Source organism: Barbatula barbatula, assembly GCF_947034865.1.
Source record: "Barbatula barbatula genome assembly, chromosome: 19".
NCBI lineage: Eukaryota > Metazoa > Chordata > Actinopteri > Cypriniformes > Nemacheilidae > Barbatula > Barbatula barbatula.
Genome location: NC_136782.1, coordinates 17,378,760 through 17,405,539, shown reverse-complemented (window position 1 = coordinate 17,405,539; position 26,780 = coordinate 17,378,760). Strand labels below are relative to the sequence as shown.

At 38.5% G+C, this 26,780-nt stretch overlaps 2 protein-coding genes across 4 annotated transcripts in view; one reads left to right on the top strand and one right to left on the bottom strand.

Moving 5' to 3' along the window:
* Positions 1–26,780, top strand: part of nbeab (neurobeachin b) — a 208,719-nt gene that overhangs the window by 123,963 nt on the left and 57,976 nt on the right. For all 3 annotated transcript variants that reach the window (XM_079481818.1, XM_079481820.1, XM_079481819.1), the window contains 3 exons: positions 8,820–8,971; positions 15,538–15,684; positions 19,645–19,781. In XM_079481818.1, coding sequence (XP_079337944.1) covers positions 8,820–8,971; positions 15,538–15,684; positions 19,645–19,781 — 436 coding nt within the window. The remainder of the gene's footprint in view (positions 1–8,819; positions 8,972–15,537; positions 15,685–19,644; positions 19,782–26,780) is intronic.
* Positions 20,236–23,586, bottom strand: mab21l1 (mab-21-like 1). Its single transcript, XM_079481822.1, has one exon. The coding sequence runs from the start codon at positions 22,292–22,294 to the stop codon at positions 21,215–21,217; it is 1,080 nt and encodes a 359-aa protein (XP_079337948.1). The 5' UTR covers positions 22,295–23,586; the 3' UTR covers positions 20,236–21,214.

Below are 26,780 nucleotides of genomic sequence, written 5' to 3'. Positions count from 1 at the left end.
GCAATGCAAGTTGCAAAATGGACTGTAAACTGTGTGCTATTATTTAAAACATTAAGTTTACGAATGTACATACTGCATTGCTAAATATTTCAAATAGGGATGCCATATCGGTATCGGCCGATAAATTAGTTTTTTAATGTAATCGTATCGGCCGATAATAAATATTTAGGCTGATATATTATAGCCGATAAATCCTAAATTTTCTCTGGTTAAAATTCTTCAGCTGCACCCTTCACACAGTTAAAATACAGCACAGTACTGTCTTTCTGTCGTGATCATTCACTTACTGCTATTAGCAAAAGATGGTTGATGTAGGTACAGTATGAAGATACAGTATTTATGAATGTGTAAATTATAGGAACAAAAGCATATTGTTTGAATCAGATGGCTGTCTGAATGCTTTCTGTCTTGAGACCTGTTAGGCGTGTTCTTTCAGAGAAACCCAGAAAAAGGTTTTTAACAACATCTAGAGTATAATTTGTTTATTAAATAAAAATATAGCAGAAAAGTTTGAATGTTAAACAATGTAGTTTACAGTAGGGTTGGACTTTCAGGGAAAAAGAGAACTAATGGTCACCTTTGTTTTCTGCAGTGAATGTTTTCATATAAGTGCAGTTGTCAACTTTTTGCTTTTTATTTCAGTCTTAGGGAATTTTATATTATTTATTTTATTAAGATACTGTATATCGGCCAATATATCAGTTATCTGCTTTCCGTGTTTAAGAAAAATCGCCAATCGTTATCGGCCAAAATGTACATATCGGTGCATCCCTTATTTCAAACAGTGGTATTCTTTATCAGTATCACATGATCATATCATGAGTTGATGAAAATAAAACTATAGAACCCTGCCCCAAAGAAACTTTAATGAATTCAATGGTTATAATGGGAATTGTCTTGGTTTTAATCGGAACTATAATGGTGTCCAATGGTATGATGTATTCAATTGGTGGATTGTTATCTGGCAGATTATTCCTATTTGAATAATGCCTAAAACGCACCACAAAAAGGGATTTTGTAATGGTTTTAAAGAATGGTAAAAAAAGGGTAATGGTATTTAAATAGAACCCATTACAATTTCTGTGATGGTTTCTATTGTTGTTTTCAGAGGGGCATTATGTCAAGTTGAGTGCATTGTGGCATTCACAATTCCACACAGTCTTCTCGATTCATATAGTGCATGCTTTTAATTTGCATACCGAATAGTACGCATGCTTTGCGTACTACGAAAATAGTATGAGCAGTTTGGTACTACTGTCTGTATTGGCCATCACTAAATGTTCATGCTAGCAGTGCAAAGCGAACATACTTCGTCTAAGCACTCCAAACCCACATCACACTTAATAAAGCTGACGTCCACTTTTCAATCAGCATTTTTTTGGCCACGCCATGGTGCACAGCTGACTATACTTAAGCTTGGTTTTACTGTCCATTACCTGGACTTTAATGTAGCTGCTACAAAACGTGGTTCAGGTGCTGATTGCTTCGGCACGGCTGCGCTGAACAGAAATGTAAAATCGCTGTGGACGAACGTCCCGCTGTTATGTTCGTACCCTTTGTCAACATCAGCACTATGGTTGATGGTGACAGAACACCAGCAAACAGACCTTATCTTAACCTGACGTGATATTGATTGTCAACACTTTCTCTTGTATAATTACTTTTTTGTGTCGACAGACACAGGTAGGTGAAGAAAAAAGAGAGAGAGAGAGAGAGAGAGAGGGGGGGGGGGGGGGAGAACGCAGTGGCATGTATTGATTTGCTGGAAGGTGGAGAAAAAGGGAGGCGCCATTTTCCTTGAATAACGGTGAGCTTGGGCTGTTTTGTGATGAATGGCAACAGTCTGCTTCTGGATAATAACTTTATGATAGAATGGAGCCCGATACGTATGGCTGGGTTAAGCAGTCTTATTGGGAGTTTTTGAAAGGGTTATCAATTTTCATTTTAATAGCAGCAAGGGAGAGCGAGAAATAAAGCAATGTTTATTGCTACCGAAGAGGTTTAAGTCTAACAGAAAGCGTATTTCTGTTTGGTATCTAATGAATGATGCATTCATCTGTCACTGTTTGGTGTCATTCTTTTCTGAGAATTTTGCAGGTTGTTTTGTTGGTTTGGATTACAGGATAGATGGAGTGTTTTAAGATGGTTAGGAAAAGGAGAGAGTAACAGTGGATTAAAATGATGCTTGACATTTCAAGACTGATAACTTTTCCTGAGTGCCCTTCAAATGACATGTTTCCACATTGTTTCCAGCATCGATGTAAATAATTCGCTCATATTCAGACATGTCACTTGGACATTTCTATTTTCAAAGATCAATATATATACTATTTAGGTTCAGATATGCAGACATTTGGTACAAATATATGATGTGCTTTATGACTGCCCCAGTGACAGCTTTTGTACCTTTTTTTGACAATGCATGTCAAATACCTGTAAAAAATACTGAAGATCATGACGACTTTACTAGCTGCTTTCAACTAATATTTGAATATGCAACTTTGGATCATTTCCTATTTTGATACTTCCTGATTCATGATGCAAACCTGAATCCCGATTTGTTACAAAAATGTTGTGAGTTGTTTGACTTGGAATTGTGATCATTTGCTTCAGGAATTTATAAATTGTGCAATTCCTTTACCCGTAGGCTTGCTTTAACTTCAAAGCCTGTGCTATTTATCTCTGGCTGAAGGGCATGAAATAATCATGAATTTCAAAGGAAAATCAACAGAATTCGATTTTTCTCACTCCAATGGCTTCATCTTGGACGAGAGATGGACGGTTCACCAAAACTGTCGGGAAGGGACGTGTGACCTGTACTAGAACTCTGTCTCTCACCCAGGCAGCCACGTCTGTCTTCATCCAGCACTATGACCCGCGGTGCAGGCCTCGCCAGTCTTGAGTCAAAGTGTCTGCTTGTTTATTCCGGCTTGAAATTGTGAATTAGGATACAAAATGAGGACTGTCCTTCACATCCAACAAAACTGTAAGTGAAGGTCTGATCCTTGCAGTTTTAAATTGCATCGTCTTTAAAGGCCCATTATGTGAAATTAAGCGGCATTGCACCCATTGGCTCACTTCACCCCTCCACCCTTTTTTGTTTATCTGCTTAAACATCTTAAAGTTTTCCAGAGCGGTTATTGGGACTTTTGTTAGGTGCTTTGTTTGCAGAGCTGCTTTGGAACCATATCTATTGTGACAAAATGGCAAGCAAATAAATTGAATTGCTTTAAATGATTTGATAGGGCCTCGGACTGTCACATTCAGCATTTTATTTCGTTATTCCAATCCTAGTGCTCGGTTTATCACAAGCTGTTGTAAATATTACATGAGGCCTCTTTTATGAGGCTTTTTCAAAGGCAAGAAGCTACCTCGGGCAGAAATAATTTGCAGTTTCCTTCCATCTTAGAGGAAACACCTTTAATGCATGTGAAATTATCTTCATCTAATAAAAGCCTTTCGCTCGAATAGACAAAATTGGTGTTAACTAGTGTTGATCCCCACCAATTTTAAACAGAGAGCATGTGTCTTGAGATTACTTCATTGTAAGTGTTGAGCATATGTTTCGTGTCATGAACATTTGGAATGGCAGCTATGACATCACAAAGCCTATGTGATTCTGAGAAAAGCCAGCAGACCCACCAAACATAGACCGGTCGCTGATTACCGGCATTTTGCTAATTATACTCCATTTATGTCCCCAATAGTTGCATTTAATGAGAACATAATGGTGCCTTATTGGATTTCCCTGTCGTTTCCTTTTCCAGTATGTGCCACGACAACAGCCTCTCTGTGGTGATCTGGATGAGCATCAATGTTCTCAGTATCTCATGATCATAGTCATACAGTTTGACAATATTATATTTGATTTTGCAAACAGATTTGATTGAATTATCTTTGTTATGCTAGCATTTGCATTTAAGGTCTTTTGAACATGACTCAGGTTATCCTTTTCATATTTGTTATATGTTATTAACACTGCATTTTTTTATTATCTGACTTCCTGACAGACCTGTTTGTAGTCAGAAATTGTGACTTTGCGGACTGAATCGGGCTTTCAAGAAATACATTGTATTTGTATTTCTTGTTTTTATTGTGCTTTTTCAGATTTGAGATTTTTGAAAACAAATTTGTATAATTAATTTGTTAAAAATGCCCCCATTTCAGATTTAATTAGGAAACAATAACGCTGTCAAAACAATTATTTGCATTCCAAAATAAATGTTTGTGTTTATATAATATATGTGTGGCGTGTATATTTATACGTGTATAAATACACAAACCTACATATAAATATGTATTATTTAATTCATATACAGTATATATATTAATTATAAATGTATATTTAAATATAATTTACTTTATTTATGTAAATATTTGTTATATATACATACACATGTATAGTTTATAAATATAAATATACACGCTACACACATATATTATATCGCTTTTATCAGAATTGATTAGTTGTGAATAATTTGTTTGACTAGCCTACAGTTATTAAAAAACACTGTTTTAACAAACTTCAGGAATAACTTATCACACCTGAGCTCTGTAAGACAAAAAAGACTACGAAGGGTACAAAACAGACTCCCAGATTTAACCCTTGTATCAGTTTCTTTAGGATCACTGTATCTTCACACCTAAATGAAGCATCTTTGTGAATATACACAATAAAGGTGTCCCTACTTGCTTTGAACACTCAAGCCCTGAGGAACATCACAGTAACAGGCTTATTCATCTCTGAAATCCGCCTGCCATAATCCTCCACGAAGCCCAATAGATCATATCAGCAGCCGGCTCCTCTACCCTCTTCTGTACGTAGCCATATTTTCATAAAAGATTAAATTGTTATCCTTTTCTTTATTTCCCGTTTTAGGCTGAATCATGGCTGTCACATTTTTACAGCCTTTCACAAACAACATATGCCCCACGGACACACGCCAGTTTTAAATCTTGTTCTCTCGCTCCTCGGAGTGTTTTTTTAATGCGCGGAGGAAAGGGGGAATACACGCGTCTTGGCACCGGTCTTTTGTGATGCATTTAGAGAAAAATAAGACCCAAAGCAGTTGTAAATAATGAGTGGCACGCTGGTGGCTTGATAGTTTTGGTTATCAGTGCGGGGAGATTAGCTTTTAAAATGCACTTGGAAATCCATTTGGGTGATTGATGGGCGACGTGACTAATAAATTTGAGCTGCTTTCTAGGAGGGCCGGCCCTTCACCATCCTTTATGCCTGTCATGGTGAAATGTGCGATTGGTAAAGTCGAGCGTGTCGGAAGCTAATTCTGGTGAGTGATTACCATTCAGATGAAACCGTTATCAGTGTCCACTACTTAGAAGAGCGGTGAGAAATGCTCTTTTATTCTATTGTTAAGATGTAACCAAGTAGGCACTTTGCTATATAATGCAACTCTTACAACATTGTTATTAGTTTATGAAACAGTACAGAAAACTGTATAACGTAATATATTATTTTCTTTAAAATACAGATATTTCAAATCTGTCAAATTTGATTCTTTGATTTTCTGTTACAGCTCTCATAGTACACTACAGTAGATTCCAGTGTGTAATGCTCCTGTTATGTGAGGAAGACCCCTGCTTGGGGGCCCTCCGAGCCGGACCACCCTCTGTGAGGAAACTCACGTCATGGCACTTTCGGCACAGGCCAAATCTGACTCTGCGTTGACCGCAGGGTTTAACGTATCACCGGACCCCCATCCAGTCCTGGGGAAACCACCGCCAAACTGAAAGCATATGCTTCAGGGGAAAGAGAGGGCGAAGGCGTGTAAACGGTGCCACAGTGTTCCCTCCGGTTTATCATTCATTGTAACACTGCCGCGCTCCGTTTGCACGTCTAAGCCCCTTATTAAAAAGAAAACGAAAATATTTGGGCTTTAGTATGAAATACCGTACACAAATGGCATACCGCTGTCTAACCAAATCAGAATCATTGCACCTACTGGGGGAAGGGAAAACAAATCTTCAAAGTCTACGTGGATTTCTCCGACCCGCCGCTCCGTATCCACATCGCCCACTCACAGGCAGCTTTGCAGGTTATAATCTTAAATGGTAATGGCCTGGTCGCCTTGGTGGGATTTACATTTTTTTCACGCTGTAATCTTGCATTTACAACGTCGTTTAGTTGTCTTCAGGCCCTCCGTCTTTTGACATCTCTGTCAGCGGTTCCTTGAGGTATAAGACCGACAACAGACAAGCCCCAGATACCAGGCTGGCATTTCATCATACCCCAGCGAATGATGAACTTTTGGCATGTGGCTCATATATGGAAACAGGCTTTGTTTCCTACACACACACACACACACACATTCCTGATTGATGTTAAACTGAGACTGAACACTCGTGTTGGTGTCAGAGCTCGGCTAAGTCCCCTGAGCTTCCTGATTTTTTGACATTTGTAGATATAATATTCATGCAACACGGATCTGCTTTTGTGATGTGATCCTGCTGTAACACTTTAATCTGTTTAGACTGACTCAATATTATGGCAGAGTGGAGAGAGGCCCATTCAATGCGATTCATAGCTCCGGGTGAGCACCTCAGAACGGATATAATGGTTGCCGCATGTGTTAAAGTGAGAAGGTTGCTTTCTATTCTTATCCTTCTGTTCGTATGTTTATTTTACTGAAAGAATGTTGATGTTTTCACCCTTCCAACGGTTGGTGTAAATTTTGTGATCGCCATTATTAAAATATACATAGAAAGAGATATTTTACCTAAAATAAATTAGGTGAATGGAGATTTTTTTTGTTAATTTTGTCATATACATACATATTACGTTGTCATTTTTACGCTATCTAATTCTTTCATTCATACACATGCAAATTCAACAGATAGGACAGTGCGGCATTATTCTCTTCCTGTTTATCATAAAAGTGTACTTGTATTTACTCCCTGTTAATCGTATACATTTTCTTAGTAGCTATTACTTAAAAGTCACTTACGGCAGCTGCAATGTGTCAGAGGAGAACTGGCACTCCCGGCTGAGACTGGTTTCTCCCAAGGTGTTTTTTTTCTCTATTCATTATTTGAGTTTTGGTTCCTTGCCACAAGCTCATTAGAAATATTGCCAAAGTAAAAGTTTGGCAAACTCTGACGTATGAATTTCTGTTGCCAATAGAAGTTTGATACGTCAGACTGTGACCTTTTTTAGAATATAGAATACAATATATACAACACTTATAATAGCCATATCACACAATCTGTGTAGAAATATCTCTGCATTGTGCACAATTGGCATTTCCTGTTCAAATTTGCTATGTATAACCTTAACCTCTTTTTGTAAGATATGAACAAAGACTAATGACTCGTGTCTCTGTTTATGATGGAAATTAGTATATGGCTCAAACAGCACAGCGTATTTCCCCACGAGAAGCTGTAATGAAGACAAACCACATGTGGAATTTGTTGAATGTCCCATACCGTGCTGTCATCTATCCCCCAATTACACCAATCATCACTCTCTAAATCCTCTTTGGAGTAAATTAGCTGTAGTATTATTCTGTGCCGGCCTGCTTTTCCCCTTTTCCTTTTCTCTTTCTCTCACCCACTCTCTCTCTTTCTGTTAAAGCCTTTGAAACATCTCCAGGCCGAGCGCTCTCGACACAAGCTGCACTTAGTAACCTGATGCTGGTCCCTTGCCTTAATGGTTTGCATTAGCTGCGAGCAATAAAATTAGCCCAGGTCCCTGCTAATGTTGGAATAATCATTTACAAAGATGGTTACCACATGCTATAGCTGTTTTCTTCGCACTCGCCTCTCATTTTCTTCCTTTTATACGGTCTCTAATTCGCTGTTATTAATAATGAATAAAAACGCAATTTTCTTCGCCTCGCTCCGGGCCCTGGGAATCATTTCGATGAATATTTCAGCACGTTATTTTAATCACATCTGCACATATGCGGTGGGAGGGGGTCTGGCTTTTACTGGCCCGGGGTGTGGCTACGGTGAGACCCGAGCGTCATTAAAACCCCTCCACGGCTGCACAGAGGTTCCTAAGTCTGATTTACAAGACTTGTTAAAAAACACCGTAAAAAAGGAGGCAAGCTGCGCCATTTATATTTGTAATTTGATAGTATATTTGTTAATGGGGCTTGCTGTTATTTATTTGCGTGCCGGAGACTTGCCCTGCTGTTTTGTACCCCGAGGGGCCTGACGTAGAAGCGTGTCTGGGTTTAATAGTAGTAGCTTTAATGAACTTCATGAAATTAGCTGTATTTTAGCAGCTTTTGTTGTGTAACCTTTGGTTTGGGTGCCGACCAAACTGGAGTTCTCTGTTGCATTGTATTCTGCACAACACTATAATAAAAACGCAAGAGTGTTTTCTTTGTGTTTGATTTGTTTTTGTTTAAGAGGGTTAAACGTTCAGGCTGTTTACATGTTTTGAAATAAAGCATAAGAATGAGCGTGATACACAATATGAGTTGCTTTGATAGTTTTAAAGCGCTAGTTCACCCAAAAACAAAAATACTGTCATTTCAAATTTTTACAATATTTGTATTTTCAAACCTGTAGGACTTTCTTCTGCAGAACACAAATTTTGTGTTGGTAACCAAATAATGGTGGCACCCATCTAAAAACCAAACCAAAGGAAGGCAATGGCTCCCGCCATTTGATTACCAATGTTCATAAAAATATATTCTTCTGCGTTTTGCAGTAGCAAGATAGTCATACAAGTAAAATAATTTTCTTTTTTGGGCGAACTATACCTTTAAGACCATATAACATGATTTTGCTTCATTTTTACATGTTAAATGCACATATTACATCTTTCCATTTTTTTCTCTGATTCCTAACAGGAGTTCCTGTCTTTTCCCCCTTTCCAGTCAGATGCACGACTTCTGGCGTCTGGATTACTGGGAGGACGACCTCAGAAGGAGGCGGAGATTCATACGCAACCCCTTTGGCTCCACCCACTTAGACATCACGTGCAAATCGCTGGAGGACTACGGTCAGTAATTCTGCCAACAGCCAATCAAAACGTTGCTGGAGTCTGTCAGTCCAGCTCATTATCCTTAAAATTACTTTCATTTTGTACAATGACAACATTGTTCACGAAATGGCATACATACGTGCGAATTAGTAAAGCTGAAATCAACTGTTGGACACGGAGCCTAGAAACAGTTCGTTGTCATTTTTATAGGTTACGTATTTATGAGCCTTGTGAATTGAACATGGCAAGGGGGCTTTATGGCAGGTTTTATATCCTTACGGCACACATAGTTGAGAGGAAAATTGCACCGTGGATTTGAACATTTCTGCCATTTTGCTCCCAAACATTTTTTTCTCATTGACCCGTTTGATCGCCCGGTGCTGCCCACCGCACGGCTGTCACGCAACAGAGGCTTTAAAAGAGAAGCGGTTCAATACTATTAACCACTGCAGGCGCTTCTCCTCCAGGCGTCAAATTGAATAGAAGATACGAGGGGAGTGCATTAACCGAACAAGGGCGAATCTATTGATTGTCAAGTACAATGGGCCGATTTCTCTGCCTTGCACAAAGTAGTTACAGTAACTATTTCCATTTACACGTGGGAAGACTTACTTTGTGCATGCAATAGGCTCATTTATTCCAAAAACACAATTGCTTTGAGTAGGCTGGGATGTCTCAGCGGTAGGGGAGTGCTTTTGGCCACAATTGCATTGTGCACTTTTTGATGTGATGAAAATGTTATACCTTGAGCGGGAATGCAAGTCTTGTCCTGAAAGCCACACAGATGAAACAGTTTTATAAGTGTTATTCGAAAGATTTTTTCTGGCATTTTGTGTAGTAATAGTGCGTCTGTGTACACAATCCAAATGTTCTGAAGTCATGTCAGATGGACTGTGTGTCAGAGCCAGAACACACACGTACACACTCGTACATACACATGCCAGCTGTTCCCTGACCTGCAGGTGGCCTCCGCTCATGTCACGAGCACAGATTTTGTTTTTCTCCATATTTACATTTCCACTGTCTTTTAAACGTATTACTCAGAATATCTCATGCATTTGTTCATAACCTCACATGTCTGCAGTGTTCTGCAGCGGTGACTGGTTTTCTGCCTGTCCTTGGTAAGTTGTCAGTGCGTTTCTGCGGACCCCAGACTAGTGTCTGGGGGTGCTGTGATTGAGAACTTGTTGAGGTCCCCAGGCTTCTCCCCATTTTTAATGAGTGGAATAATGCATAAGATTGTCATGTGAAAAGGACTGCCTGCAGTCAGATGTTGGCCCCACAATGAGAGAGAGAGAGAGAGAGAGAGAGAGAGATGGATGGATGGATGCTTTTTAAATCAACACTGTTATATCTTTAAAAAGGCACTGATCGACTTTTCCTTAAAAAAAAATTTTTTCTCAGAGCAAGCATTCAATTCTGACAACATTTATTAACCCGCATGCCATTCAAAACCTGTGAAACACAAACCATGCTTTTATCCTTTTTCTATAAAAACGTTAGTATTGGGCTATTGAAATAAATATGAACTTGTATTCAAGTTCTGCAAACATTGCATTTTTTTGTTGTCACTAGTTCACAGAATGAAACATAATGATTTGACTTAAATACATATCTATAAGTAGTACATTTATAAGAACTGAAATTATTTTGAAATGTTTTTTTTATTTTTTCCACGGCCATATATAACGCATGTACAACTAGTATAAAAAATATAAATCATGCCTCTGTAAAGCAGTAGCTCCTCTTACACATGTCTGGTGAGGCCGTGTCCAATAGTTTGGAGAAAGTTCCTCTTCGCTTTGCTGAATCGGCAGTAACAGAGGCCTTCGGTTGCCGTTGTGACTGGAGCAGTCCAGGCACACAGCATGAATGAAGGTGATTTGGATGAATTGACTGTTAAGGGTATATATAACTTTCCATTATTATCGCCAGAAACCAAAAAGATTGATAAATTGGCTACTTTGAAATGTCAGAGCACCGACGGTTGACAGCAGTCACTGCATAAGGGCTTGTTTTTATTCAAAATGACATATTTTCATAGAACCTGTCTGCGTTCTAATACACGCTGCGTTTAAGCCATATTTCACGTTCCTTCTCGTCGGAACGACAAGGCTGGACATGAAATATGTTGTAGGTTCATTCGCAAAATGTTCTAACTACCCTAGAAATAACATCATTATATTTGATTTATGGTAATTTGATGTATTTTCGGTGGCTGGCCACATCGCAGATGAATTTGATACAACATTCCGCTTGGTTTCTAGGTAACTTTGCGCAAAGATTCGACCTTCTGCAAGTGTTTGTGGTAAACTTTGCTTTCAAAAGGCTCGACTTAGACCATTAGCTGTCCTGACAAAATAACAAGTGTGTTTCATGCGTTTCTCAGGCTCGGATACCTTCCCCCTTACTCACGAGCAGCCGGGTATATTGTTAGCTGATTGGAATTGGGCAAGCATGAAATGGAAGTCAGGTTAATATTGATCCTGCTCTTTAACAGCCTGTTCTACCTCAGGGTGTCCTTGCAGTCCTATTTCAGGTGAGCAGTTCTGCCCTGACCCATTGAACCCTTTCGGACAGAGATCTTTACTGCTTGTTAAAAGAGAAAGAGAGATGGTACGGACGAGAGAGTGCACAATAAAGTTGTTCTTAAATCAACATTAACTTGTCTTTATGATATCTTTGAAGAAACACACAGATGAATTTACAGCTCTTGACTCTGCATTTTCTGCACTTTAATACTGAAATCTTGTAGTCGCATATACTATTTTATGAATATTTCTTATAAATTTCTTATGAATACGATCTCATCGTTTTTTGTTTCAGCACAGTCTGCTTTTGCCGCTTGAAACTAGATATGGATGGTGAATGTAGTTCGTCAAAAGATGAATTCGATCTTGCACTCATTTGTAGCATCGGTATTACTTGTCACGCATCTTACTCACTACGCCACAGAAGCTTGTAGGAAATTTTGCACTGTAAATGTTTTTTTTTCCAAGAAGGACCCACTCGAATTTGCCCATGGGTAGACGCGCAAAAGACGCTAAATGTAAATGGCCGTACACAAAGTGATTCGTACACGCCATGGTAATAAAACATTCGAGACTTTACTGGAAACATTTGGGGCTTCAACCCGCTTAGCCCACCCCTAGCGCCGCCACTGGTCTTTATACACCTCTGAACACAAAGCTATGTATATTATATTGCATTTTTGTCAAAAGATCCTACAAAAAAATTCCTCGGCACCTTTAATTCCAATTAAATAATTTCTTGCAATCACACAAATTTTGATTAAACCATAACATGTTTGGGATTTCACTGTACGTAGTTGTTTTTTACATGTAGATTTTTTACTGTTTCTCGTGACCTGAGTGGGACGATAAAAGCTCAGGGCCTGCGTCTCTGTATACCCCAGAGTTCCAGCAATACATAAAACATGGGCTCTTGGCAACACAAACAGACCAAATGAAGGTCTATTTGAAGCCTTTCAATTCATCTGAAACATATTGAACAGTAAAACTACTGAGCGCTTAAATATTTCCACCTTGGGAGCAGCTTTCACAAACTGTAAAATTCCCCCTGCCACAAGCTCTCACGTAAAAGTGCTTTTATTCAAAATGACTTTTTGAAAGAAAGAGAGCAAAAAAATGAAATAAAGAAATCAGTATGTTGAAGAAGTTGCCCGGTGATGGATTGACAGAATTGAATTGCAAACCAGAATCGCTCTCTCTTGATGCATTTATACGCCAAGCTCCCAGTTCTTGCATTTATCAAGTAACAGTTTTTCTGCTACCGAAATGCTGTTTCTTTTTTTGTATATTGGTTTAAATCGACATCTGATTCAACACATTTTGATTTGTTTGTCACTGTATTTATACACATACGTCAGACAGTCAGTGGCAATTCCCCCAGCTGCGTGGATCAAATCCAAGCGTTTGGGTAAAAGCATCACTCAAGTCCCACAGTACACCAGAGACCGGCGGTCCAGGCATCACCTGGTCTTTCTCAACCCTGCTGTGTCATGCCAAATCTGTGCCCTGGGTAACATTAAGCCACTCTGATGGGAGATCGGGTAAGCCATGCTAGACTTGAATAGCCGTACTGTTGCTTAGAAATGGCTCATGGGAGTCCAGCGTGTGAGAAGCTTTGTGGTGCAAATGCACAATTGAAGATACAAGCAATTGGATTGAATATTTTGTATCATTGCTCATTTGTACCATTATGCCTCATTCCGTGGACAAATATTTTATAAAAAGAAACTGCTGCACACTATCTGTGTCCTGGCACACACATTCTGTATGTGTCTGTTTTCTTTCCTCTTTGCGGCTTGCTTGTGTAAAACATCCTCTAGCCAAAGTCGTTTTGTTTCAGCTCTCTCCATTTGCTCAGGATCATTTTCTTGTCAAAATCCGCCTGGTTTATTTTGTCTGCGTTGCACTGGGGTCCTAAGCTCCATCTTGCCAGTCAAGACCAAGGCCCAGCCCCATCAGCTCTCCGTGCCTTAATGCAGGCGTAATGACGGTTTACAGAATTACGGTCTTAAGTTTCCCTCAGTCTGCTTTGATCCATGACCACTGGCTGGCTTTGTGCCTCTAAACGTTACACGCTTCCCGTTTCTGAAAAACGCTCCCACTCCTTCTTTGGCTCTGATGGAACCTCTTGAGATATGAGACAGAGCAGGAAGCCTGTTATTTTATTTTTCTTTCTTTTTCCTTGGTGTTGACAACATTTGAATGTGACCCACATGAACCCTTCGGGACTTTTGGGAGCTTTTAAAACACACCATTGACGGAAATGTGTCAGGAGAGTCGGCCACTTTGTATTTCCGATAAGCTTTTCTTGTTTTCTTTGTCATAGAATCTTTCTATTTGAGCGTCTCAAGCATATGTGACTTTAAAAACGAACAAATCCACATAGACCTTGTAAGCTGATGATTGAACATTTTTTGTGTTGTTTTGTGCTGTTTCTCATCCGGACATTGAGGGCAGATTCGATTACGGTTAATGGACTTTCTGATGTCAATGAATCTGCTCATTCTTTATAATGAGGCCCTTTAATGGAAAATACGATAAAATATATCGAATTTGTCATCTGATAAACAAATAAGAGCAAAGGTAACGGTTTGACTGCAGGAGAAATGCATGTGTTTGCCGTCACGATTTTAAAATGAAGAACATTATCCGACTTGACATCATTGCATATACCCATGCCACATTTATTTTGTTCCCACAGCGATGTCTTTAGTAATTGTACACACTGCATAGGTAAAATATGTGGACACATGCTTTTAATTAATGGGTTTGGTTATACTGCGCCACCCATTTTTGCTTTGCTAGCAGGTGTATAAGATCAAGCATAAATCACCATTTTAAACTATCTTTGGATATTTCTGCATGACAGGCACAATGTGAGGTCCATTCACAGTCTGCCTTGGAACAACTCTCAACCTAAACCCAAATTATCCGTATTAGAAATATGTTGGAACGTACACTGCAAGAGTAGTTCCTCACTGATACACTTTTGTCTGAATAGGAACAAATCCCTGTAGCCATGTTACAACATCTAGTGCAAAGCCTGAACAGAAGAAAGGCAGCTGTTTTAGCAGTGAGGACTAACTCCATATAAATGCCCATTGACACAAGTTCTTAAGAATGTTTTTTCTAAAAAGTTCTCAAATATTTTCTTAAGATCATCTTCATTTTTTTATTTAGAATAAAAAGACATATATGCTTTGTCAAGTTATATTGAGAAAAATATTTGAGACCTACCTTAAGATGTTGTTTCGGGTATACAAAACATTCCTAACTTTTTTCTTGAATTGAATATGGCAATTTCCTTAAGAATTTTTTGTGAATCCGGCCCCAGGTTTGTTTTCTAGCAGCAGGTTAAAGTTTACATATATTCCTCTGGCAGACACTTTCATCCAAAGTCACTTACAGGAACAGTTCACCTAAAAATAGAAATAATTTTTTCATTTAATTTCCCTTTGATCCGAATCCTGAAGTTGATCCGAATCCTGCTTGTAACCAAACAGTTATTGGCCACCATTGCCTATACGATAGTAGGAAAAATGGCTTTATAAATTTCTTTTTATTTGTTGAACACAAAAGAAGATATTACTGTATCAAGAATGTATGAAAGAAAACAGTTCTGGGGCATCATTGTCATTTTCTGCTATGGTAGTCAATGTTGGCCAAGAACTGTGTGGTTACAAGCATTGTTCCAAATATCTTTCTCCGTGTTCAATAGAACAAAGACATTTATACAGATTTGGAACAACTCGAGGGTGAGTAAATGATGAGACAATTATAATTTTTCGTTGAACTGTCCCTATATATATATATATATATATATATATCCTGTATGTGTACATTCAAATACGCTTCTCCAACTGAGCTACAGAACACTTTAGGTATTTCATAAGTGGCATTAATATCTCCCCAACGTTGATTTAAAGGGACTTCAGTGACATTCTCTTTATGTTCGAGTGCATTGTGTTTTCTGTAGGTGTTATGATGTATTATTATTGTTAAAATGCAGTTTGTTGCCATATATCATACAATTGCTGTTGTATCTTCCTGCAGGCCCAGAGGAAGATGTAGCACTGAGAGGACGAAAAGGCTTCCGTGGGCAAGCGGTGGTCAGCCAGATCGCAGAGACAGAGCTGATGCTGGAGGGCGATGATGATGCTGCCAGTCTATTGCAGGAGAAAGAAATGGACAACCTGGGAGGTGAGAGAACAGCCAGTAGACCTAACAAAGCACAATCTGTATGGCAGATTTATTTTCGGTTAAAATGGAGTTTTAAATCATGTCCTTTTTTTACACCACCATATAAAGAACAGAACCTATAAAGATATTAGGTGCTTAGATCTATGTTTAGCATGTAATGTAATTGAAGCACAATTTGTTATTATCACAAAAATGCAAAATTATATTTACGCATACTTGAAAGGTTTAGTTCTCGAGCTTGTTTCAAAGAGGTCCTGTTGTGAGTGCTGACTGCATTAATCCATATTTGGTAGTATTTATTTATTTATTTAAATGAAGTGTGTTGGGAGAATGACATACTTTGATATAGAACAGATTTATAAATATCAGACTTGTCAATCTGGATGCAGAGCAGTGTTTTTAGTGTGGTTACTCTGTGTCACAACTGTTTATGTTTTTCTGGCAGTGTGCAGGGTTATGTGTGGCTCTGGATAATGTTTCTCTGATGTTCTGTTGAATGTTTATTTATCCTTTTTTCAATGGTTATTTATATGTTGTAATTTAGATTTTTTAAATATGTATTTTTATCCCCCCCCCCACAGCAAATGTGTGTCCCCGGTTTATTGGAAGAGGCAAGTTTGTCTACCTATGAGAGATTAACCCGTCCAAATCTCATTAGATTTGAATTCTTTAAATCAATTCTGAATCTAACCAGCCGTTAAGCCGCATTAAAATCAATATTAACTCATTGTTTAGAGTAACAAACTGATTCATTTGATGAATGTTTATGCTTTTAAAGTCATTTGTCATATTACTCTTGCTCACAATTATTTATCACAGTCTGGTGGTTTCTTCTTACATTTCATGCATTATTAAAAAACACATTTCTATGTCTAAAACTGTTTAAATCACAGTTTTTAACCTTGCATGCACGAAAACAAATCTTATTCTGTCCACTTTATGTCAGCAGTGCTATGCTTACATGGCAGATTTTCATCAACTCTACATCGGCAGATGCTACACATGATATATGTATTGTGAAGGTACAGCAGACATGTTATTAATAACGTCACTTGTAATCAATGCCCCCCTACTCGGTCTGTAGAACTTCATTAGACAACAAATGCTAAAAATGTGCGGTGAGATAAATGGTTAACATAAAATGTATGAGTCTGTAAAAAAGCCAATGCCCTCATTTATGAGTTTTTTTATGTACCATCCACCATTTTGTAAAGGTATGTAATGACCCGACCTCCTTGCAGATGATCTGCTTAACTTATTCATTAGATCTAAACCATGTCCTTCTTTACATTCAAAATCTTCCCACCGATATTTGCCAGTTTGCCTTAAAGGAATGCAGAATAGCAACTCGCTCCGCTGTTTCCTTCCTTCTATGTTATTTTGCTGGAATGCAATTAATCATAAATCTTGCCGCAGCTTCTAAATTCCTTAAATGTCAGATATGCATCAATCTCACAGATCAGGAAGCATTAAATGTACTAAGTTTAATTTGAAGCACTTTTTATTGTTTATTCTTGGAGAGGCTGCGACTTCATGCATAAAAAGCTTATTTTATTACAAATTATTTATATAACCTTTTTAATTGACCTGTACATTTTTTGCTCACCATTTAGTTTGTCAGTAGTGTTTATATTCTTCTCAATTGCGTAACTTCACCGTTAGGGGCGCTGTGTTATCTTAGGAGATCACTGAGTTGCAATTTAGTTTGATGGTAGGTATGAGAGCAGTGTAAACAACAAACCAATCAACAAAAGCCTTTTCACGGACCAATCAAAGAGCAGGACCTCTCATCCTTGTTTCACTGACACATAACAGTGTTAGTCTACAGCCATGCAATCATTTTTCTTTTTTTCTGTAATATCAGAACTTAATATTTATTAAAGAGTATTACTAATTAGTCATATAATATATAGTCATATTATATAGTATTATAATTTTCATAAAAAATAACATGATTATTCAATTGTGAGTGTAAGGTACTAACATATGCAAAGTAAGCCACTTCACACTATTAACTTGACATATTTTTAAAAACTTTTTCCGACATTTACAAGTCTGTATATTTAAACTTTAAGCGCTGCCTAGTGCTTTACATTCAGTGACTCTATTTATCCCAGTGCTAGTAATATTTATCCAGTATTTTTCTTTGCTCAAAATTGTCTTCGACATCCACAAACCACTGTAGCTGCGAAGAGCATAATGATCTGCTTTCCCATCATGCCTTTGTCTCGCCACACTCCAGTGACATCACAGTGGACATCGCGAGCCTGTTTAGCAGCCGACGTCACTGCATGCTGGTGTGATGCGCTGAATGCAACTGCACCTGTTTCACACCAACGAGATAATCGTCTAATCCTCATGCTAGTGTTCTGAAATCAACACTGCATCACAAGAACACAAGCACTGCAAATCATAATCATGGGCTTATTATTATAGGCATGGCATTGGCAAACAATTTTTTATTAACAATAATAATAATTAGTAATTGTAGTATGGTACACTCCATTTTAATAGTCTACAGCTAATATTTAAGTATGAATAGATTGCTCGTGTACTTACAACAGCCATGAAACGATACCGTTCCAGCTGCAGATGGGATTTCATGTATTATGTGAAACTTGATATGTCCGATTCTGCAATATGAAAGTATTTTTGCTGCATCCCAGTTTTTGAAATAGTCCCTGGAGGCTTTAGGACTAATCCTGTCTAGCTGGATTAATGCTGTATTGTCTCTTGATTCACAAGTGTCCCTCTAGGCCAGTATACAATCGTCTCTTTTGGGGTAAACATGAAAAGGGAGTTGATTTTAAGGATAGCATTTTTACTTTCTTTTCGCAGGTGATGTCATAGTTTGTATTTTTACATAATAAGTTTGTAATGTCGTGGATAAGAAAACATTATGGATTCGAAGTGCGACTTTATAAAAAAGGGGAAATTCGTATTTTACAGTAAATCCCAAAATAAAAGAATGGCTGTATTTTACTAACACGATATTGCATTAAGATTCATCTGTTTCTGTCACACAGATTGCGAAATTAAGTCGATTTATGTGTTCCATTGGGTTTAAAGTTCAGTTCGTATCTTTATTTTTTTGTTTGGATAATACAGCTGCATGACGTGAGAGGCAGAGCGGCTTTGGGCTGTGTGAAAGAGCAGTCACGGAGAGAGCAGTGAAGAGTGCTCTGGGAATTGAAGCCCAAATCCACTTGTAATCTTGCAACAGTATCGGGCATAATTGGCCGAGGAGAGCAGATTAAGATTGATGAGACGTTAAAGTGGCTCTTTGGAGTTCAGGGGATCGATAAATATCCCAATTCCAAGAGCCTCTCCTCGCATCCAGGACAGACCCGTGGGCTGCTACTATTACTGTGAGCTAATAAAAGACTGGTCAAATAGAGAGCGAGACTGCGAGGCCTACTGAGGGAAAATGAGAGACCGAGAGAGAGAGCGCGCGTTTGGGATTACGCCCCAGTTACAGTAGCCTATAGGCTATGCGCCCAAATGTCAAGAATTATTGTTATGTTGTTATAGTGTTTTAAAAGAAACATTATTTTAAGAGGTTTGATCAAGTTTCATGTCCTTGTAGGATTTTCCTTTCATATATTGCCCGTATTTTGATGCAGAATAAACAGGGAAAGTACGGGTTTTATAGGCCTCATTGAGTTACCTCGCTCACTAAAAGGTAGAAGAGAGGATTAAGAGTGTTGGAGGAATGTAGTGTATTTTTATTTCTCCGCAAAAACGCACAAATTGTGCCTTCCGATATTATTTAATGCTCGATAAAACATATGAATGTACATTTAAACGGTTAGAAATGTTGATTCATATTTGTAGCCTGTATATAATTTTATAGAAATCAAATAAATCCAGCATTATTGAATCATATGGGCATTCGAGGTTAATCCCCTGTGTGAAAAAATAATAAGCGTATTAATAAAGAATATGTTCCTTGTGTTGTAGGCCCAGTGGTTTTGAGCTGCCCGGCCCAGATTATTGCCCCGGTCATCGTAGCTCGTGGGACTCTTTCGATCACTACCACGGAAATTTACTTCGAAGTGGACGAAGATGACCCTACCTTCAGACGCATTGATGCCAAAGTAGGGTTACATTTTTTTATCCATCGTCCATTTGCTATTGTGTACATTTGTAATGACATGCAAATCCCAAAGCAGCTTTGCAGAATTTCCATGCGTTAATTATTTAGTAAGAAATATTATAATTATTATTAAACCGATGTGCTTAAATACGGACGCACACGCAATTTCTTATTTCATATAACTGGTATTTACACGACTTGCATATAACTATAAAAATAATATTTATGCTGGGCATACATAAAACGATCCACAAAAACTTGGAACGACATTGGACACGTTTAAGAGAAAATGTACATTATATAAATCAAAGGGTGCATTGTAGAATTGTCATGAGAGAGTTTTATTTTGACACATCTGGTCAATTTGTATTGGATTGTCCCATCCATATGTCTCCAGTAATATTTAATACGAATACTTTTTTTCCGTATACTTTTTTCTTCGTGTTTTTAAGCATGCAAGCCTACATTTTGAAATGTATATCTGTTTTTTTTCTATCATTTTTAAATCCCCCAAATTTGCTTCTTGATCTTACAATAAATTTATGAATCGTAAATCATTATTTGGACACAAATATTAATTTGTTTTTATTAACTCTTTAAATAAACTCAGACAGATATAAAAAATCAAATCACAAAATGTTATATTCCAGTGTAGTTCAAGTGCATTCTTTTCAGGTATATTTTTCCCATATATATATTCTTAATTTCAGCCTTTTTTCTTGTAAGCAAGGTACGAACAAAAATGGTCGAATATACTTTAAATAAGAATTCAAGTATGCGTATGGAATGTTTAGGAACGTAACAAATAGTACCATCAAAATGTAAACCTTAGAAATCTGAAACTTGCCATTGACAATAGATAAACTATCGTTTGTGCAGGTCTTAATGTTTTCTTCTTTCTCTGTTTTCTATCGGAAATAATTCAGGCGAATATTAAAACAGGTGAAATTATACTATTTACGTGTCACAGAACAACATTCACAACTGCAGATCACCGGATTCACAATCTACAAATGTGTCTATTTACAGTATAAAATGTACAGGTTATATTCTGTCAAAGGCTCTTCTCGTAGCTTCGTTTTGAAAGGTAAAATGTGTTGTTGGGCAGGGCTCGTAAAAAGGAAAGAAATAATAATACTGACAGGTAACCGTTCATTTTGATTGTTGATACAGTTCGCTCCCTCGTTGGGTTACCAAAATAAGGAGCTGTCAAATTCACATCATCTAAACTATATGAAACCAAACGGTGTAAACTATTTTGTTCATAATCCACATTGTAACAATGATCGCACATTTTGCAACACAAACGTGGACTGGTTTCGATAACAGTGACCATTTTGTGGAACAGTTTCTGAATAGGCCTCAGAACTTCAGAACAGTCTGATCTCGTATTCTCGGATTTCATCTCACAAATATGTCGTTATGATTTTTACCTCAGAGCTTCTCCAGGCTTTTAGGGTTGGTTAGAATTTCTCTCGCCAGTCGCCAAGTCTGTTTGGCCGCGTTTTCGAGACCCGAATGAGGCTTCCCCTGGAAGAGGTCTAGAGTTGGTAGAAAATAATGGGGGCATCGCCTGCACTGCAAGCAAGATATGAGCTGCAATAAAATCCCGTTCAGTCGATCCCCGAGGCAGTTTTCGTCCCAGTCCGACTCTCGGGGGTGTTTTTCACACTCGTAAGATACTAGAGTTTTCATGTGGTAGTTGTTGAGAGGTTGTCCCGGCAGTTCAAGGTGACGGTCCCGCAACGTCTTCAGCAAGGAAAGGCATTTCTTCCTGCACCCTCCCAGCAGCAGTCGGTTCTCCGCTTCGGCGAACTGCAACACCCAGGCGTCGCTCTCCGCCGAGCTCTGCTTCCCGTTTAACGAGTAACACTCCTTGGATAACAGATTGAATCCCTCGGCCTTGACTTCTGCCACCCTGTTCGGACCAGGCCACGGGATGTGCGGCAGTGGCCAGTGCGCCGCGCTGCGCGGCCATATGCCAGTGCATTTGAAAGCGGGGGTGATCTGAACCACATATCTGTCTCTGATGCGCAATTTAACCTCGCTCGTGTCCGCGACCATTTTAACGACGTCCCTATAGCTGCACTTATCCACCGCCTGCGCCACCAGCGTCTGGAACCTGGAGCGGATTTTGCGCGCTGACAGGTATCCCGACGCGGTGATGAACTCGACCCAGAGAGACATGCTTCTCTTCCGGCCGTCGCTGAGCTTCAGCACGGCGCAGCCCGGCAGAGAACCGTCGTCCACAAAGTTGAAGACTCCCATCTGGTTCAGATACAGGACCACCTCGAATTCGGTAGGGGAGATGACCTCGAGCCCCTCGAAACGGTTATCCATTTCGTTTAAGGAGCTGATGAAACGGGGCTCCTGGACCTCCACCTCCTTCAGGACATCCGAGACCACCTTGCACACCTCCCTGATGGTCTTGGAGATGGCCGCCTTCCGAGACTGGCATTTCTCGTTGTAGTATTTATTCAGATGGTACACCAGCTTGGCCTGGGCGGCGATCATATTTGGACAGAGATCCGGGTTGTACACCGGAGTCTCGCAGTAACCCGAGGGATCCAACGCGGCTGTTTGTACAGGAGCCAATTTTAGAGAAGAAGGTTTACTATTTAAAGGAAAAAAAGGGATTGCTGTAAAAAATAACCAAACCTTTTATTTGTGCGGGGAGCACATGCGCCAATCTGACAGCTAAAACATCAGCTTCTGTTTTCAGTTGCGCACAGGAAAAAAGTTGAAGCCCTAGTGTTGCGCGGCTTCAAAGTAATGCAATTAAAAGTCCATGAGCGCAGACGCAAACGGGCACAGCGTTCAGTAGTTAAACCGCGTGTTATTTTCTCTGTTTGAAATCGGGTTTGGAAAGTGCAGGGTGCTCTTGTGTGTGCGTCCTGGCTGTGGCGGCTGCCGGCGAGGTGTGTTTAAGACCTCCGAACTGACTCCCGTGAAATTATAAAGGGAGGGTTTGAGACGAGCTCGTCCAATCACGAGTCGACTCGTCACTGGCTTCAGTTTATTGACGACAAATTAATCCTCAGTTTTTATACACATCTAAATCTAAGGAAAGACTCGTCTGATGGAAACACACCTACACTCTGGAAGGAGAGAAGATACGGGTTTATTTGCGATGCGCTCTTTTCAGAATCCGGTTGTTTTTGTTAAATTCGGGCAGCTTTTTTATTTAGTTAATAGCAGAAATAATATTTCAGAGGAATGGTATATCATACAACAATTGCGAACAGAATTATTGTAGAGCATGTCATTTAATACTTTGTGATTTACCTATTTTATTATCGTTTTAAATTCGTTTTTGTGCTATTTTTGAGGCGGCGCGTAGTTTGGCATGCATACTGTTTTTTCGTTAATCAATGAAGTTTTCCTTTAGAGTTTAAAATAATTTGAGACTGTTTTTTAGCATTTATATTGCCAAAATGTGGACGATATTGCATGCCTTCGTGTGCTCTTGCATTTGGAACGGAATCTATTTTTACAGCTAATTCTAATAAATAACGAATGTTTTCTCTTAATACTGTAAACAGTACTACGTGTTTTTTCCTATTATAGCACATTGAAGGGTTTTTACCTAACTGAAGATTAGTGTTTTAATTTCTGTGAAAATGTTTAGAATTTTGATGGTTAATTTCTATTTATTTTTAGTTCTTTATGTTCTTTACTGTGCAGTAAAGTTTATTTGAAATTCTGCCGCATTTCGTGTTCAAAGTAATTTTACTCAAAGTCATTTAACATATTAAACTACTAAAACTTGTATTTTACAAAACGATTAAAGCATTCAGAACTTGTGTTATGTGAAATGAGAGATGTGCGTTTTTCTCGGTTTGTAATTGTTTGCGATTAAAACTATAGCCTGCTCGATGGAAATATTTTTAAATGAAATGTTTTGTAAATGGTTATTTTAAATTAATAGTCGCATTCGTCCACATTTGCTTTAAAATGGGTTTAGGCCAAATGTGGCATTGGAAATTCATAAATAGCCACAATAAAGACCCTTGCTTATTTGGAGCGTTATTGGACATGATGTAAATATGATATTTGTTTAGTATTTTTAAATGTCAAAGAAATGTATTAACCAAACTCAGAAAATGTATTTCGCCATTCACATTTTTTAGATAAAAAACGTTCTGATGTGTGTTATTCTGGTTATGATATGCTATAATCGCAAGAGATGCGATTTTTTGTCGTGATATTAGTGCTTCATCGAATTCATTTCTTTTAATTCTACCAGCTCAGGCTTACAACCAAACATTTTCTCTTTAGATATTATGAAGTACATTTGTTGTAGGCCTATATGTTGTAAAACATATTTAAGATGTTTAAGAGGTGACAGTGGTGTGTGTACATAAGAGTGTATCTAAATACATCTGTGTTTCATCACATGATACTGATTCTTATTGGTCACTGTACTGTGCCAAGGTTTGGCTTCATGGTTGGCTGCTTCTAACCCTCACTGTGGTCTGCTTGGCTCTTTTTGCCTGGACGATCTTGCCAACCATAATTAATAGTGTTCTGCTGTTTGCAGGCAGAGATCACACTTATCAGAATTTTCTTTCGCCTCAGTCAGGGAGTAAAAGCTGGTAGGGCCTTTGACAGGGAAGATATGACGCAATATTTCAACCAAAAATTAAGCATCTGCAAGTAATCATTGGTATGCACAGCAAAAATGTTCTTTCTGTCTGATGTAGAAATCAAAAGTATTGCAATGTAATTCATACATTTCAGTACTGTGTCCAAGTTAAAAAAAAATAAGAATGTATTGTATGCCTTCAGAGGGAAAGTCAATGGTATTTTGACACGGTATTTTTTTACTGACACCTTTTTGCCTGCAGAGTAACCTTGCCTTCCTCCCTAACCATCTCTTTCTCACACACACTCTTTCTCCCTCCCTCTCTCTTGTATGCACACGCACACACACACGCACACACACACACACACACACACACACATTACCTGGCAGGTACCCAACCATATCAGATCTCCCTCTCTTCAATGGTTCATGCTGTGATGTATCCTGCACTTCTTTTGTATATCTGAATCGGTTTGCTGTCTATTGTTTGCCAAGGTTACACTAAATCACAGCACAGTAATACAGCCTTAAGCACTATTTCATCCAGGACAGGGTGTTGTAGTCACAAAGACATACAGATTGCAATGTTAACCTGGTACATGTGCCAGATTTTTTGTTTTTATTAGAAATATTTTTAATATTGAAGCAATTACTTTTGCATACCTTACAATTGATAAATATGGTTTGTATCAGAAAAGTAATTTCTTATTTACAATGCAGCATTTTATAATACAAAAAGTATTTAGAATTTTAATACGCGGCGTACATGAAGGCCATCCCATGACTGTTTTACACTTTAGAATTTAAAAATGTTAGGACACAACATAAAAATTAGTTTTATTTTAATATATACGTATGTGGCTGAAGTGGGCTTATTGTGTGTAACCTAAGGGCACTTAAAATCCCTCTTGACCCCTGTCCCACACATGCGCACACACACACACACACACACACACACACACACACACACACACACACACACACACACACACACACACACACACACACACAATCTTTACAACATTACAATTTGTGTGTCTTCGTGACTACAACGCACCATCCACAGGCTTTGGTGTGATATATGAGGACGTGACAACAGTGCGGCCGCTATTTCTGACCTAGAGAATGGGATGTTGGATTGTGTAAATCAATACAATGACTGTTGCTTCCGCCCCTTTTTGGACAAGCGTATGACCCAGGAAACGTTTAGCTTGTTGAAGGCCTCTTTGTTCTGGAGTTTCCTTACCAATCATCTCTTCATTTTTCTCTCTCTCTCTCTCTCTCTCTCTCTCTCTCTCTCTCTCTCCCGTCTCGTTCTGAAGAGCGATTCTCCTGTCAAAATGGTCAGGCGTGCTGTTAAAGGCTCATGTCAAACATGATACAATGTTTAACTATCAGGGAACATATGTTTTAACCCTTTGTGACAAATGGATGTTCTAGTTCAAGGTTTAGACTTGAGGTGTAGATTTATGAATCTGTTATGTGGCAGAATAATTAAGATCTTGGTGTAAGATTATTAGCAGTTTGATGACAATGTGATACATCTAAAATGCTAAATTGTTATGTTGTAAATTATTACTCCTCTCATTTATAAATATTTGTACATTTTATCATTTGCATAGACGTTGTGCAATGAATGATTTATTTACAGCACACCTCCAGATCACGGGCAGATGCGTAATGCACATTCACATTTTATAAAACTAAGTATTAACTATTAAGTGATCAAGAACAGGACAGGTAACATGCTAAAAAAGAAATTGCAAAGAAAATGTACATTATTTAGCATGAAGCTGAAAAGGATCTACATTAAAAAAAGGGGTTTAAATGCTTACACTTATAATACCACATTCATAACTAACAATGCGACAACATGGGACAACATTTTATATGCACTTTTATAAATCTAGAACAACACCATATGCCAATATTAATATTAACAAGCCAGTTGTACTCCCAGATTTAAATATATCAAGAGCTTTACAGTCAAAGCAGCGATTTAATTGATCTTAATAGTCACTTCGCCACACTGATATTAATAATCCTATTATTCAGTGACAAAAGGAGGTCAGCTCAGTATTTCATCATCATTCACGGACGCTTCTTTCCACTGATCCCATCATCATTTCGCGACAGCTCTCTGAGCTGAAAACAAGAACTGCAGAAATGGATCCGAGCCAAAAGGCGTCGTCAGGTCAAAGCGCAGATTATCAAGTGCACTTAATGGAGTGGAGAAGTCAAATATAAATCATATTAAAGGGCCTGCCATTTAAGACAAGCAATATTAGCATGGAGCCCGGCGACGGCGGAGATTGCATTATAGAAGACGGACACTTATTATGACATATCCCTTTCAGCTTCCTGCAAATGGATATCAAAATTGTCATTGAGTTTTCCTCCAAAGCGAATTCAGTT

Bases quoted from the DNA above. Each gene is read 5' to 3' on its own strand.
- mab21l1 (XM_079481822.1), bottom strand. From the start codon at position 22,294: ATGATCGCCGCCCAGGCCAAGCTGGTGTACCATCTGAATAAATACTAC.